Source organism: Spermophilus citellus (genome assembly GCF_964194105.1).
Source record: "Spermophilus citellus genome assembly, chromosome: 17".
NCBI lineage: Eukaryota > Metazoa > Chordata > Mammalia > Rodentia > Sciuridae > Spermophilus > Spermophilus citellus.
The window spans coordinates 37,772,023-37,787,108 of record NC_138199.1 but is presented as its reverse complement, the minus strand read 5'-3'; the positions used below and the strand labels follow the sequence as shown (position 1 = coordinate 37,787,108).

At 41.8% G+C, this 15,086-nt stretch overlaps 1 protein-coding gene and 1 pseudogene across 2 annotated transcripts; one reads left to right on the top strand and one right to left on the bottom strand.

The window, feature by feature from the left end:
* Positions 1–821: 821 nt before the first annotated feature.
* Positions 822–1,836, top strand: LOC308636328 (succinate dehydrogenase [ubiquinone] cytochrome b small subunit, mitochondrial-like; annotated as a pseudogene). The gene has a single exon. The product of its transcript is annotated as a succinate dehydrogenase [ubiquinone] cytochrome b small subunit, mitochondrial-like (transcript).
* Positions 1,837–13,088: 11,252 nt separating this feature from the next.
* LOC308636679 (C-C motif chemokine 3-like) lies at positions 13,089–14,209 on the bottom strand (the record flags this gene model as incomplete). The annotated part of the gene is made up of 3 exons (XM_081272301.1): positions 14,096–14,209; positions 13,541–13,655; positions 13,089–13,179 (listed from the first exon to the last, which is right to left on the bottom strand). The coding sequence occupies exons 1-3, from the start codon at positions 14,169–14,171 to the stop codon at positions 13,089–13,091; spliced, it is 282 nt and encodes a 93-aa protein (XP_081128427.1). The 5' UTR covers positions 14,172–14,209.
* Between the last annotated feature and the right edge of the window lie 877 nt (positions 14,210–15,086).

Here is a 15,086-nt window from a genome sequence, read left to right as displayed (position 1 = left end):
TTTTTCTTGAGCTATGAAGGGTGGCAACACTTTGTAAGGAACAATTCTTCTCCTTCACTCTCCTGGTTAGTCCTCCAACCGCCCGAATTACTTGGTTTTTAAGAAGGCTAACTCATGTATTTTATTTTGCCCCGTAAATATATATGACCCAAATCTGAGCTAAACAGACACTAAGCTTTTCATGTTATCAAGGCCACCACCACCAGGAAGTAGGGCTTCACACCAGTTCTAGAGCATATCAAGTGGGCCAGAACTGGCCACCCACCTCCTCCATCCACACAGAAGGTGGAAGGGGGAAATGAGGGGATGTTTAAAACAAGGATTCAACCAAGTTGAGGAAGAAAGAGGAGTCCTTCAGTACTGGATAGGCAAAGGGGCAGCTAAGAAGGGACACAGCACACCTGCAGCTTTGATTCCCCCTCATTCCTGGGACTAGCATCTACAGAAGATATTTTGTGGCATTGAACATATCCCCAGATCCTGGGTGGGTCTTGATTAAAATAATTCAATTTACATCTTGGGCTTTTAAAACATATCATTAAAAGCTATGCATTTCTCATGTCATAAAGGCTGCCTAATAGTCAATCAAGTGAAAATATAATTTCCTAGCCATTTTCATCTTACAACTGATTTAAATCACATCTAATTTTAAATTTTAAATCAAATGTTCTTAAGCATAAGACTTCTTTCCCTAGGAAACTGATTCTAGGCATGGACTTTCTTGGTCAAAGGCTAAGAATATTTTGGCGTTCCTTATGCACATTAACACCCAAACTGAATACATATTTATATCCTTTGGTGAGTGCACGTTGGGGTCCTTGATGAATCTCTCTTCAAGAAGCAGATGTCTGGGTGTCCTCTGCGGTGCTCAAGGAGGGCCGAGCTCTGTTCCTCCGAACCCCATTGGTCAGACCTGCTCACATCTCAGCATTTCTCCAGGACCGACCTACCCCAGGTTGGACTGGAACACAGCACATTCACCTGTCACCAAACCTCCATTCTGGTTCCAAGGAACCAGACTAGTGAGAGGGTTGTCAGTGTTTTGCTCCTGGGCCTGCTTCCAGCTGCATATTTGAATCCTTGCTCTGCAATGGATTACTCCTTGGCTGCAGTCCTCACTCTTCATAGTCACTGGGGCCTTGGACAAGTTGTCACTGATTATGTTCATGGGGATGCATCACAGAAAGCTGCCAAGGCAGGCCTTTTGGCACTCTCAGCTTTAACCTTTGCTGGGCTTTGTTATTTCAACTATCATGATGTGGGCATCTGCAAAGCTGTTGCCATGCTGTGGAAGCTTTGACCTTTTTGACTTGAGAATTGATTGTATGCCTCTGCCTCTGCTCCGTCATTCAACTCACAACAAGGAGGAAATAACAGAAAGTTTATTGGTGGGCAAACCTTCTTCTAATCACATGGTTATTTTAGAATTTCATTGTTGAGGAAGAGGTTTGAGAGGAAATGTGTTCAAGAAATTATGAGACCCAGTTCTGCATTCTAGTGAGTTAATGGGGTTGTCTTTAAGTTCATGAGATTCACAGTATGACTAAACTTTACATATGAGCTTTTGCTTTTGTCAGTCTCTTAAAGAGAATTTAGCTTTATTATTATCAGTATATGATCATTTCTGCATTTGTCTTGGAAATAATGGACAAAGGGAAAGACTGTTAATTCATGACTTTGCAAAAAATTAGATGGTGTTTACTTTTGGAAACTTCTCTGTCTGTCCAGTTGATACCAGCTACTGATGGTTTTATGTCCTAGGGAAACTTTATAGGAGATGCTAAAATCTCAAATTACAGATTTCTGTATCCTAGGAAGGAAAGATTGGAAAGCTTCTGAATATAGAGATGCTCAAGTTAGAGAAGAAGTCTTCCTTGTAGACATATCAAAATATTGAAAATTCCAAACAGATGTAATTCTCCAATGTGTTTTACTTGTCCTAAAATAATCTGTCCACAAATATAAAACTAATCAATTACTTTCCCACTGTGGGAATTGGTAATAAGAAAATGTATTCCATGAAAAGAAAATTTAAAAAATAAATTTAAAAAAATGTTGTATACTAAAAATGTATTCCACTCTTTAAAAAAAAAAAAAGAAGAAGAAGATGTCTGAAAAAAAATGTATGATGTACTCCCCTCACTCTCACCATCCGGGCTTCATAATGCAGCTCTGACCACCTGGGTGTGGTTGCATTTGGCTCCTGTTGCCCAGGACTCAGTGGCATTGCAACACGTTCACATCTGTGCAGTTAGAACAACTGTTGACTAGCACAGAAGTTTCTGCTCTTCCAGGGGAAACTATGACTACTGAGCTTTAGTGAGAAGGAATGAGCTAAGTGTGGTCCTGGGATGACACCAATATCTCACCTCTTCTCGATGGGGAAACCACTTCCCCATAAACAGCCCCAAAGCAAGTGAAGCACTTGAACTGTTCTTGCAAACACCGTGGGCCCTGTGGTTACCCAAGACCCTCCTTGCATGTGCAAGTCAACAAGACATCACTGTGCTTAATAACTTCCTCTACTGCCACCCTGTCTCCATTACCCTGTGGCCCAGGGCTATCTATCAAAAGAAGAGGACACGGCTTGGACCACAGGAGGAGGCTGGCGACAGAGTGCCCGGCCCCACCTCATTCTTCCTGCACTCTTGAGCCCTGGATGTCCTCTTTACTTACCATCCCCTCTGTTCCAGGGTCCCCTCCCATGAGTCTACCTTTTGTAGTTCCCCCACTGTCTGGCTTGGGTCAGATGTGACCAAGTGAATGGATGTCCTCAAGGGAAACAGAACTTCCCAAGGAATTTTCAAAATGCCCTGGGTTTTCTGTTCAGGCATGTTTCTTTCTTTCTTTCTTTCTTTCTTTCTTTCTTTCTTTCTTTCTTTCTTTCTTTCTTTCTTTCTTTCTTTCTTCTCTCTCTCTCTCTCTCTCTCTCTCTCTCTTTCTTTCTTTCTTTCTTTCTTTCTTTCTTTCTTTTCTTTCTTTTCCAAAAACTTTCTATATTCTCTATACCTCAGGGTAGGGTTGGGTCTTACCCTATCAGGGAAATGGGAAAATGGAACAAGTTTCAAGAAGAGGCAGAATCCAGCTACACTTTCTTCCCAGTGATCAGCTGAGTCACCAACTCACCCCAGTTCCCATTCACAGAAGATTTACAAAGTGGATCTCTTGCTGGGAAAACAAGTCTCTTTTTAAAGTTCCCCCAGTAGAGCTGGAATGAGAGGCGGACTGCTCAATTAGTGGTGTTTTCTGCAGCGGGAGATAGAGACCAACCCTAGATGAAAGCAGAAAAAGAAGTAGAGGGTGGAAAACTGTGACCCAAGAATTCTCCAGCTTCCTTCCAGTTACCCTCACCCCCAGTTCCTTACTCCTGAAGAGTGCCATCTTCACCTCCTTTCTTCTGACTTTATCACTGGTCAGAAGTAACTGGCTTATTTGCTCCAATGGAAAATGACTCGGGCTCTGCCTGCCACCTTCCCTCAGAGTTGGCTCAGGGCCCCAAGCATCTGCTGCTTTTGCTTTGATCTCCCAGCTGACCTCCAGCAAATGGGTAGGTGACTGTCATAAAACCAACAGCCAGTGCCAACTAAGAGCAGGTCCTCCTGCCCATTTCTGCAAAGAGGCGGGATATGCAGGGATGGTGCCCACAGGAGTGGAGTGGGAGCAGCCCCTAAAGGCATCAGTAGGTGGGTGAAGGTCATCCTAGGGCACCCTGACCGTTGAGGTCCCCAACTTTTGATGTAGAACTCAGGAAAAGACCATCAGATTGTCTTCTGGTCTGGCCTGGGACCATAGGGAGTGAGGGAGAAGGTGCCCCTCTGGCAGAGGGAAGAAAGGAGGATGTCAGAGGAGGAAAAGCTGCCTGAAGGAACCCCCCAAGTCATTCTAGAAAGGTCTAGGGATCCTAGGTTGGGGAAATAATCCTGAGAAAGTGGACCAAACCTGAGTTTAGCTTCCTAAGGCAGAGGGGCTGTAGAGGATGTGAGATCTGGAACTCCCTCTCTCAATTTTTATAACTCTCTCTCTCTCCACTTCTCTCTTCACCAAAGAGGCTGGAGGTCTGTGTCAACTTCAACAAGTCAAGTATGTCACTGATCTCAGACCTGAATTCCTGAGTGATTTAGAAGTGACAAGAAACCAGTTGTATCTATGGGTAGATTAGGGAGCAGGGACCTGAGCGAGCCCTGAGACTCTTCCTTCAGCTCCTGAACCCACCTCTACTATGGGCTGGTTGCCATCTTGGACTCTTAACATAACTGTTGGTTTCTTCAGCCTCATTAAAGTTTGCAATGCTTTTATGAGTTCTTTACTCTCTGACTCCACAATGCTCTCCACACACCGCCCTCCCCGCAGCCCCGTCAATCACCCAGTGGTTGACACGTACTAGCAGTGTAAGAGAATAGTTGTTTGTCTTCTTCTAAAAAAGCTTTGTTCCAAAACCATCAACCAACAAATATTTATAGAATGTTATTTACCAGTTCTGTGTTCATCTACATGAAACAGTAATGAAAAATATTGCAAACAAACCAGTCTTAAAATTTTGGTGGTTCCACTGTTCTTGTTTTGGTGGTAAAACCAGAAACTCTGGTTGGAAAAATGGTGGGGTTTGGGGGAGTAGGAAAATCTGAAGGGGGATGTCAGCAGAAAGGAAATGATCATAACTATAAGCCTCATATTCTATAAAGTTCAACATAAAACACTATTTTATTGAACAAAAAAAAGACTTTTTTAAAAAAGATTTTTTAGTCAGAAGTTTTGAAGAGCAATGACACAGTTTTCAGCAATTTTTAAACTTTAAGTCTTCCATAAGACTATCTTATTTCTAGGAATCTATGTCAAGAAGCACTCTCTGGAAACACAAATATATATACACCTGTATTTATAAAGTTGTAGAACACATTTGTCTTTGTAGCTTTATTTGTAAAAACAACCAAGGGGGAAAAAAATATTCTTCCAAAGAGGAATAGTTTCAAATAGGAATCATTGTATAACAATACAACAAATGAAATCACTGAAGACAATAAAGTACCATTGATGTAAATATATTGAGATGAAAAGTGTCCATGATATTAATAAAAACAACTATATATAGAACATATAGTCTGTAAGTGTATCTCTAACTAGACAAACTACATTCTCATATATCTATTATAGACTTCCTCTGGCAAATATGACTTTTAAGAAATGGAGATCTCCACTTCTCGTTTCCATTCTTTTACCTTTGACTTTCATTAAGTATGAGTATGCAATTTTTTATTCAAAATATTTTAGGAGTTTATTGAGTTTAAAAAGTTAAAAGCTAAGAGGTTTTTCAAGATGGCAGAAGAGACAAGGTCATTTCCCTGGCATAAAACCAAGAAAGCAGACAGGCAGCTTCTCAACAAGGTGGGTAAAATAAAAGGCTGGTGGAGGGGGGCTTTTCTGGGAATTAATTCTGGATATTCAAAGCAGGTCAGGGACTCAGGTGGCTGAATATAATAAAATAAGGAGAAAATCCCTGGTGCCACTGTCACCACTGGTGGTGAGAGTGCCTGCTGGAGTGGTCCCCCTCCCCCACAAACAAAGTGGAGGGATAAGGGAATTAAAGGAACCCACATTTTTAGGAGGTGTGTCTGGGTATAGAGATCAGAGGTCAAAGTCACTGTCCTACCAACCTGAAACGTCCTTGTGCAATGTTCTTGTGTGGGAAAGAAACCACCATCTCTCCTGGCCATCGGGGAGGAAGGAACCATTTTGCAGCCATGCATGAGGTTGGCAGTGGGGGAGCTGATTCCTGGCAAACCCAAGCTTGGCCTGAAATACAGGCCTGGCAAACCCACACTGCATGACATAGAGTGTGCCTAAGTGACCAGGAGAAAACCGAACATGGAGAAGTGTTTTCATAGGAGAATATAGGTCATGGAAATTCACTTGGCTCCCTATCTCCCCCTCCAGTCTGGACACTTGCAGGACCAGCTGGGGGAGATGTGCCAGGCCAGGAATTTGAAAGGGCAGGGGTGGGAATGCTTGAGTTTGGAGACTAACCCGACAGACCAGGAAATGTGGGGTCCATGGGTGATGGAGGGACTAAGGATTGGCTCCTCTACTGCATGAGTGGAACCCAGGGGAGACCTCTGGGGTGCAATCTCCCAGCATAAACCAGCAACTCCTGGGTCCTAAGGTGCACTGATTTACAGTCTTCAGAAAAATCACCATTCAGTGAAAAACCTGGAGACTACCTAAGCCTAAACCCCACCTCTAGGAGCTCCACCTACAGGATTTCCTCTCACACTTTAGCAACCCCATCCTGAGGGTGAAGCAGGCATCACATTCCAGCCCATCCCACCAAACACTGCTGAGTAGGGAAGCCGAGAAGCTTTTGAACTCAAGTGGAAAAAAGTTCTTTAACTTTTCAACAAGATTTTTTTTCCTTTATTCTTTTCTTTGTTGAATTGTGACATGAATGGTTCATGAACACTTATATGTATTCATATTTTTCTTTTTTCTTGTTTCTAACATTTTTTAAAAAAATTTGTTTTAGTGGCAATTGGGCACAATACCTTTATTTTATTTTTTTTTATGTGGTACTGAGGATTGAACCCAGTGCCCCGCACGTGCTAGACAAGTGCTCTACTGTTGAGCCAAAACCCCAGCCCCTCTAATATTTTTTGAAGGTAATTATTTTTCATGAATCAGTATTTTGAGGACTAGGATGCTTGATTAGTATATTTTGGTTTTGTTTGTATTCTTTTATTTTTAACTTTTTATTTTACATATTTTTTCTCTCACCTGTTTTCTTTGATTCTCTTTTTCTCTTTTTTTTTCCTGCTAATAGCCAATCTTTATGTGATTTCACTCTTCCGTTAATTTTTTACTTCTATTTTCTCTTCTCCTCCCTCATAATCATCACATCCTACATCAGTTCTGTTCTCTCTCTGGTCACCATTTGAAATTCTAAACACTTTTTGCAAACTTATTGTTTTTACTGTAGGCAATTACTAATCACATCATTTCTGTTTATTGTGACAATTAACATTGTAGATACCACAGCAGGATCTATTTGGTTTTAAGCCATATATTTTTTGCTCTGGTTGTTGTTATTATTTGTATTCCCAAATGGTGAGGTTCTGGAAACCTTCAGGGACACTATAAATCCACAGGGTAGAAACTTTACTGCCTCAGATCCATACTGTTAGATGGGTAGACACACAAACAACATGAAAAAACAAGGGGAAAAAATTGACCAAACAAACCAAAATACTTCAATAACAGAATCTATCAATACCACAGTGGCAGAAGTGTCAAAGAAGGAGTTTAGAATGTTCACAGTTAAACTGATCTGAGAGGTAAACAATGTAAGGAGTGAAACCAGAAAGAAAATACAGGAAGCAAAATATCACTTCAGTAAAGAGTTAGAGATACTTAAAAAAAAAGTCAAGCAGAGATCCTTGAAATGAAAGAATCAATAAAACAAATTTAAAATTCAATTAAAAGCATCACCAACCTACCCCAGACACCAGGTTAGAGGGACCTCCCCCTTGGGGGGGGGGAGTCCCCGCTACCATGGAGACAATGAAGAAAAGATGTTAAGACACCATGAACAAAACTTCCAAGAAATATGGGGTAACATGAAAAGATCAAATGTAAGATTTATCAGGATAGATGGAGGCTCAGAGATACAAACCAAATGAATTGTGCAATTTTTTCAATGAAATAATATCATAAAGTTTTACAAACCTTAAGAATGAAATGGAAAAAAATCAAATAAGGAGGCTGATAGAACCCCAAATATACAAAATTACAACAGACCCACACATTATTATGAAAATACCTAGGATAAAGAATAAGGATAAAATTTTAAAGCCTGCCATAGGAAAATGAAAGATCACATTTAGAGGGAAACCAGTCTGGATCTCAGCTGATTTTTCAACCCAGATCCTCAAAGCAGAGATCTTCGAGTACTATATACCAAGCTCTGAAAGAAAATGGATGCCAGCAAAGAATACTATACCCAGGAAAATTGTTTGACAATGAAATAAAAATCTTCCAAAATAAACAAAAGTCAAAAGAATTCACAACTACAAAGCCTGCACTACAAAACATACTTAATATTTCATGAAGAAGAAATGAAAATAAAAATGAACACCAGCAAAGGGAGGAACTACACTAGAGAGAATAGTCAATCAAAGGAGAAACTAAGTCAAATTAAAAGCCAGAAACAAATCAAAATAAAAATCATTTCTCAATAATAATTTTGAATATGAATGGCCTAAACTTATTAGTCAAAAGATATAAACTGGCAGATTGGATTAAAAAAAGAGAGACCCAACAATATGCTGTGTTCAAGAGACTCATCTCATAGGCAAAGACATCCACAGACTGAAGGTAAAAGGATGGAAAAAAAAACATATCATTTACATGGATCCCATGAACAAGCAGAGGTTTCTATCTTCGTATCAGATGAAATGGACTTCAAGCCAAAGTTAATCAGAAGGGACAAAGAAGGTCATTTCATACTGCTTAAGGGAATTATACATCAATAAGACAAAACAATCATAAATATTTGTGCCCCAAACAATGGAAGATCTATGTACATCAAACAAACCCTTATCAATTTCAAGAAGCAAATAGACCACAACACAATAATACTGGGTGACTTTAACATGCTTCTCTCATCAGTGAATAGATTCTCCAAACAAAAACTAAATAAAGAAGCTATAGAACTCAAAACTACAATTAATCATTTAAACTTAACAGACATATATAGACTATTTCATCTGTTAATTACTGAATACACTTTCTTCTAAGCAGCACATGGATCCTTCTCTAAAATAGATCATATCTTAGGCCACAAAGCAACTCTTAGCAAATACAAAAAAGTATAGATAGATAATACCTTGCATTCTATCAGATCATAATGGGATGAAATTAGAAATCAACGATTAAAAAAATAGAAGCTGCTCTAACACCTGGAGACTAAATAATATGCTATTGAATGATCAATGGATAGCTGAAGAGAGCAGGGGTGAAATAAAAAAATTTACAGGTAAATGAGAATAGCAATACAACATATCAAAATATCTGGGATACTATGAAGGTGGTTCTAAGAGGAAAGTTCATTGCATTGAGCTCATTCATTTAAGAAATAGAAGTCATCAAATAAATAACCTAATATCACATCTCAAAGCCCTAGCAAAAGAAGAACAAATCAATACAAAAAACATTAGAAGACAGGAAATAATGAAAATCAGAGCCAAAATCAATAAAAGTGAAACAAAAAATTTCAAAAAATCAATGAAACAAAAAGTTGGTTCTTTGAAAAAATTAAACTGATAAACCCTTAGTCAAGCTAACCAAGAGAAAGGGGGGAAAATACTCAACTTTCTAAAATTAGTGTTGAAAAAGTAAATATCACTAGGGACACTACTGAAATATAGATGATAATCAGAAACTATTTTGATACTTTATACTCCAATAAAATAGAAAAACCTGGAGACATCAACAAATTTATAAAGATATATGGTGTATCCAAGTTGAATCAGAAGGACATAGAAAATTTAAACACATCAATTTCAAGCAATGAAATTGAAGATGTTATCAAAAGCCTATCAACAAAGAATAGGCCAGGACCAGATAGATTTTCAGCTGAGTTCTACAGACCTTCAGAGAAGAACTAACAGCAATTCTCCTCAAATTATTCCGTGAAATAGAAAAGGAGGGAACCCTTCCAGACTCATTCTATGAAGCTAGTATCACCCTGATACCAAAGCCAGACAAAGATACATCAAAGAAAGAAAACTTCAAACCAATATCCCTGATAAACATAGATGCAAAAATTCTTAATAAAATACTGGAAAATTGCATACAAAAACATATTAAAAAGATAAGTCACCACGATCGAGTGGGTTTCATCCTAGGGATGCAATGTTGGCTCAACATATAGAAATCAATAAACATAATTCACCATGTCAATAGACTTAAAGACAAGAATCACATGATTATCTCAAAGAATGCAGAAAAAGCATTTGACAAAGTACAGTATCCACTCATATTCAGAACACTAGAAAAATTAGGGATGGTAGGAACATACCACAACATTGGAAAAACTCTATACATTAAACCCAAAGCCAACATCATTCTAAATGGAGAAAAACTGAAAGTATTCCTTCTAAAAACTAGAACAAGACAGAGATGCCCTCTTTCACCACTTCTATTAAACATAGTCCTTGAAACTCTAGCCAGAGCAATTAGGAAAAAGAAAAAACTTAAAGGGATATGGATAAGAAGAGCTCAAAAAAATTGAGAATACTGGAGATTAACTATGTCTTGCAGGAGTCCTTAGGCCCACTAAGAAAAAGACTGAGTTACTTTAAAATGGACTCATCTGATAAAAGGAAAGAAAAAAAATAGTTTTAAGAGAGGCTCCTGCTGTTTACCACCTGAAAACCAAGCTGATTGAGAATCCAGTGATTTGGAGCTTGCAGGACTAAAAACACAAGAGTTCTTCTCTTCAAACCAATATTAGTGTAAGCAGAAATGAGAAGGTGAGAGACTAGGCAGTACACAGAAGTTAGGTCTACAGGCAGCCCGATTCGCCCCCTTCTCAAATCCGTCCGTTTAAAGGTTTGTCCATTTTGTCTTGTGGATAAAATAAATGTATGAGCGCTCTCCAGAAAAACAGAACAACAGACACCGTCTCTCTCTAGATAGATGATGCTATCTGTGATACAGATGTGGACACAAGCAGGAGAACCAGAAAAGTGGGTGGAGTAATTCAGTCTGGAGGCTGAGAGCCAGTGTAGCTGACAGTTGAAATCCTGGCCCAGGTCCAGAAGCCTGAGCAGGAGGAGGAGGAGGTGATGGTGCAAGTCCTGGCCCAGTCTGAAAGCCTGAGGACAAAGACAGATGCCCAGAGCAGATGCCCCAACTCAAATAGACAGCAGTTTACCCTTCCTCTGCCTTTTTGTTCTCTTTTGATCCTTGGTGGGTTGCCTGAGTTGGTGAGAGTGATCTTTACTCAGTTTTCTGGTTCAAATGTTAATCTCTCCAGAAACACCTCATAAATGCACCCAGAAATAATGTTTTATAGACTATCAAGGCAACCCTTGGCCCAGTCAAATCTACCCATAAAATTAACCATCACAACGAACGGTCCAGTTCTTTGGGCTAGGACGCAGCAGAGGCAGGAGCCAATGATGGTGCCCTCCAACCTGTTGCACTGTTCCACCAGCAGAGGGCAATGTGGAGCTACAAGTGGGAAGAGGATGAGGGATGGGTGGGAGACTTTGGGACAATGCTCTGCATGGGGAGAGGGCTTCCAAAACCTAGTAATGTTGTATCTGGGGATTTTCTTGTTTGTTTCTGAGAAACCATACAATGAAATTAGTGAAAAAAAAAAAAAACAAGTCGGTCCGAAGCCTTCAAAAATCAAAGGGACAAATTCCATCAATATGTACAATTATAATGCACCAGTAAAAAATTGGAAAATGTTTTTTTAAATTACTCTACTGTCACATATAACTTAAAATAACACAATTTTTTTAAAAAAAGAAAGAAAAACAAATCAAAGAGGCTGGGTGCCATGGTGCGTACCCGTAATTCCAGGGGCTTGGGAAGCTAAGACAGGAGGATTGTGAGTTCAAAGCCAGCCTCAGAGATTTAGCAAGGCCCTACACAACTTGAAGAAACCCTGTCTCAAAACAAAATATAAAAAGAGCTCAATGTTTAAGTGCCCCTGGGTTTAATCCAGTACAAAAAAAAAAAGAAATTCCATTATCTCTGAAACCCCCAGACCCCAAACAGCCTGTGGCTATACCTTATCAGTGGTTCTCAAACTTGGATGGCATTAATATCACCTGGGAAGTTTTTAAATCACAGATGCCAGTCCTCTCCCAAATCCAATAAATTTGTAGCTTTGGAAGTGAGGCCCTGACATTGACGTTTTTAAAAGCTCCTCCAAGTAATTCTGCTGGTGAATTCAATTTAAGCCAATCCTTGGACTCCCACCTAGTACAGGAAATAGTCACCTTTGTAAGACGCATTCATTCTAAGGAGAGTTGCCAGATACAACCCAGACGTCCAGTGAAATTTGAGTTTCAGGTCAACAACAAACAATTATTTGTATGTCACAAATATTGCATAAGACATACCAAGAAAGAAAAAGATTCAATCTGTATTTTTATTGTCTAATGCTGCCCACCCAAGCCCCCAACCCTCAATTCAAAGATGGCTATGGAGAAAGAACATTCTTCCCCAAAGCTGAGCAGTGAGCACAGAATCTGACCAAGGCTCTCAGCCACCCGCCAGGTCTTTGCTGCTCCATAGGCAGAGTCACTAGACTTGTTACTAACCTAAGGGAGCACTTAGGATAGAACCCAGAACTCGGTAAACTCTCAACAAATGTCAGTCATCACACAGAGGAAAGCGTGAATGAGAAAATGAACTTATGTGCATCAGTGGGTATTGTCTTGGCACAAAATATTCCTAGATCAAATCCTTTATGATATCTGGTTTATAAAATAAGAGTGTCTGGTTCAACTTTTCAGGAGAGTATCTCCAGGGAGCACCTGGTGTATCTGCAGTACTGCTCTGCCCCGTTCCTGTGTTTTCTGCCTTTTTTCATATTTCCCTACTCTTCTTCCAGGGTCTGTGTCCATCTGTGATTCTGATTAGTTGAGCAAACAAAATCGATAAAACTGTCACAAGTGCCTTCAATCATTTGAAAGCCACGCTGGACAAAATCATTCAGTAAGCGCCTGTTGTTTGAGATCTATATGGGCATAATTTCTCTGGTACAGCTAATCACACTGGCTGCTCTGTGCATTATTTGTGAGAAGAGTTGAAAGGAAAGGGGGGAGGGTGGTGAAGAGGAAGTCACTGGCTGTCAGAGAAAATATGCATTGCATAATACAATTTTTAAATGGAGATTGATTACAAGAATTAAATGAGATACATACACTAAAATGTAAGAAGGGCCCCAGAGTGAGGCTGGGCATGAGGGTGGGACCCACAGAACGGGTGGCCTCCAGAACTGCGGGGTCACAGCCCTGGCTCAGGTGTTTGCTCCCCCATCCACCCACAGATGTGCTGCCTCCCCGCTTCCTCCAGGCCACTCAGGCGTTCAGCTCCAGGTCGGTGATGTAGGCTCGAACCCACGCCTCGCTGGGGTCAGCACAGACCTGCCGGCCTCTCTTGGTCTGGAAGCTGTGGAGAAGGGTGGAAGGAGGGGATACTGAGGACTCCAGCAGGGGACTCCCGGGGCCCTGCATCCTTCTCTGCCCAGACACCTCGGGGCCTGTCCAGACAGTTTCCCTTGAACTTTGGGGTTCACGAACCCTCCCCAAATGTCTCATAAGGGTTTGCTCAGAAAGTCCCTTTCTGCTGTCACTCCTCCCCCTCTTCCCACTGCCCAGGGCTCTGCGAGCCCCAGTCCAGGTCTGAAAACTCCCCAGGCACCTCCTGGACTCCTGCACCCAACGGGCTTTCCGAGCAGAGCACTCCCATGGGACCTCACCCAGCCCGCCAGCCTCCCTCTCCAGGGGTGGCCAGGAGACCCGGCCCTTACATGACCGCGGGTTTGGAGCACTGGCTGCTGGTCTCATAATAGTCATCTACAAATTTGCGTGGAATCTTCCGGGAGATGTAGAAGAAGCAGCAGGAGGTAGGGGTGTCAGCACCGACTGTGAGAGACAGGACAGAAAGACCCCAAGTGCCTGATCAGAGGAGAGGCCAACCAGCCGCTCCTGGCCTTCCCCCAACATGCTTGAGGTAGGGATGGGGGGACAGAGGGACCCAGAAGGAAGTTGGTATTTCTTTGATTTATTTACCTTAGTTTGGGAACTTTATGCCTCTCTACAGTAAATTCAGTATTTTTTTTTAATAAACTACGTCTGTCAAAATCCCAGTTGGGCCTCCACTTTCCAATCCATAAAATGAGACTCTGTCCCTCTCTGTCCTCCAGAATGGAGTCACCAAAACCCCTTAGGAAGCTAAATTCTCTGGGCAGGAGCCTCAAAATTCTTCTGGCATGCCCTGCTTGGAGGGCCTCAGGCTCAGACTTTGACATTGCCGTCCAGCCCATGGCCAGAGAGTTAGGACACAGAGCAAAAGACAGACTCACGGGAGGCAGAGCAGGTCAGGGAGGAGAGGGCCTCAGTGAAGAACAGGACAGCGAGGACGGCCACGGGGACCTCCATGATGCTGGGCTGCAGAGTGGGCTCGAGTGCTGGCCGAGAAGAGATGGGGCGGGAGGACTCGAGGCTGTGGGGTCTGAGGCTTCTCCTCTCTTTATAGGCAGCCTGGGGAGGTCAAGGGGGACCTTCTAACCATGGTGTTGGTGCTGTGCTGCATGTTGCATGAGCTGGCAGGGCTGGGGGTCACCACAGGGCTCAAGCAATTTGCACGAGTGGCTCAGTCCCTTCCTCAATGGGGAAATGGTTTCCACGGCGAGAGGAGGTGAGAAGCTGGTGTCAGCTGAGACCAAGCGAGCTGGCGCCTTCTCACAAGAGCTGCAGTCTGCAAAGCATTTCTCCCAGAGCCCAGCCTTGCCCCTCCTGGCCAGCTATACCATGGCATGGATGGTAAGGAGATGAAGACAGCTTCTCACTTCCTGAGAAGCACAAGGTGGAACCGTGCCCTGGAGGGAGACAGAAGAATTAGGGAAGCCTCAGCCACCAAGGGCGAGAATTAGGGGGGCTCTCAGATACTGGCTGGTTGATCAGGATTCGTGAGCCTCCCAAGATGCCACTCCCTGGGTTGACTGGGGCTCCTGAGAGAGATAAGCCTCAGAGTCTGTTACCCTCCCATCAGAAGGGCTCTGCAGGGATCTATCCCAGGGATATAAACACAAAGGTGAAGAAAGTGGTATGCACCACGGTATTGGTCACAGCTTATCTGTAGCAATTAAAAGGTGACTTAGCATTAAAGAAGTTGTGGGATATTTACTTCTTGTAATAATAATTAGCCCTTAAAATTGAGAAGGTAGAGACATTTAAAAGGAAAGTCCTGCATTAGAGCAGATTATGCTAAGTGAAGCTAGCCAATCCCTAAAAAACAAATGCCAAATGTCTTCTTTGATATAAGGGGAGTAACTAAGAACAGAGTAGGGACGA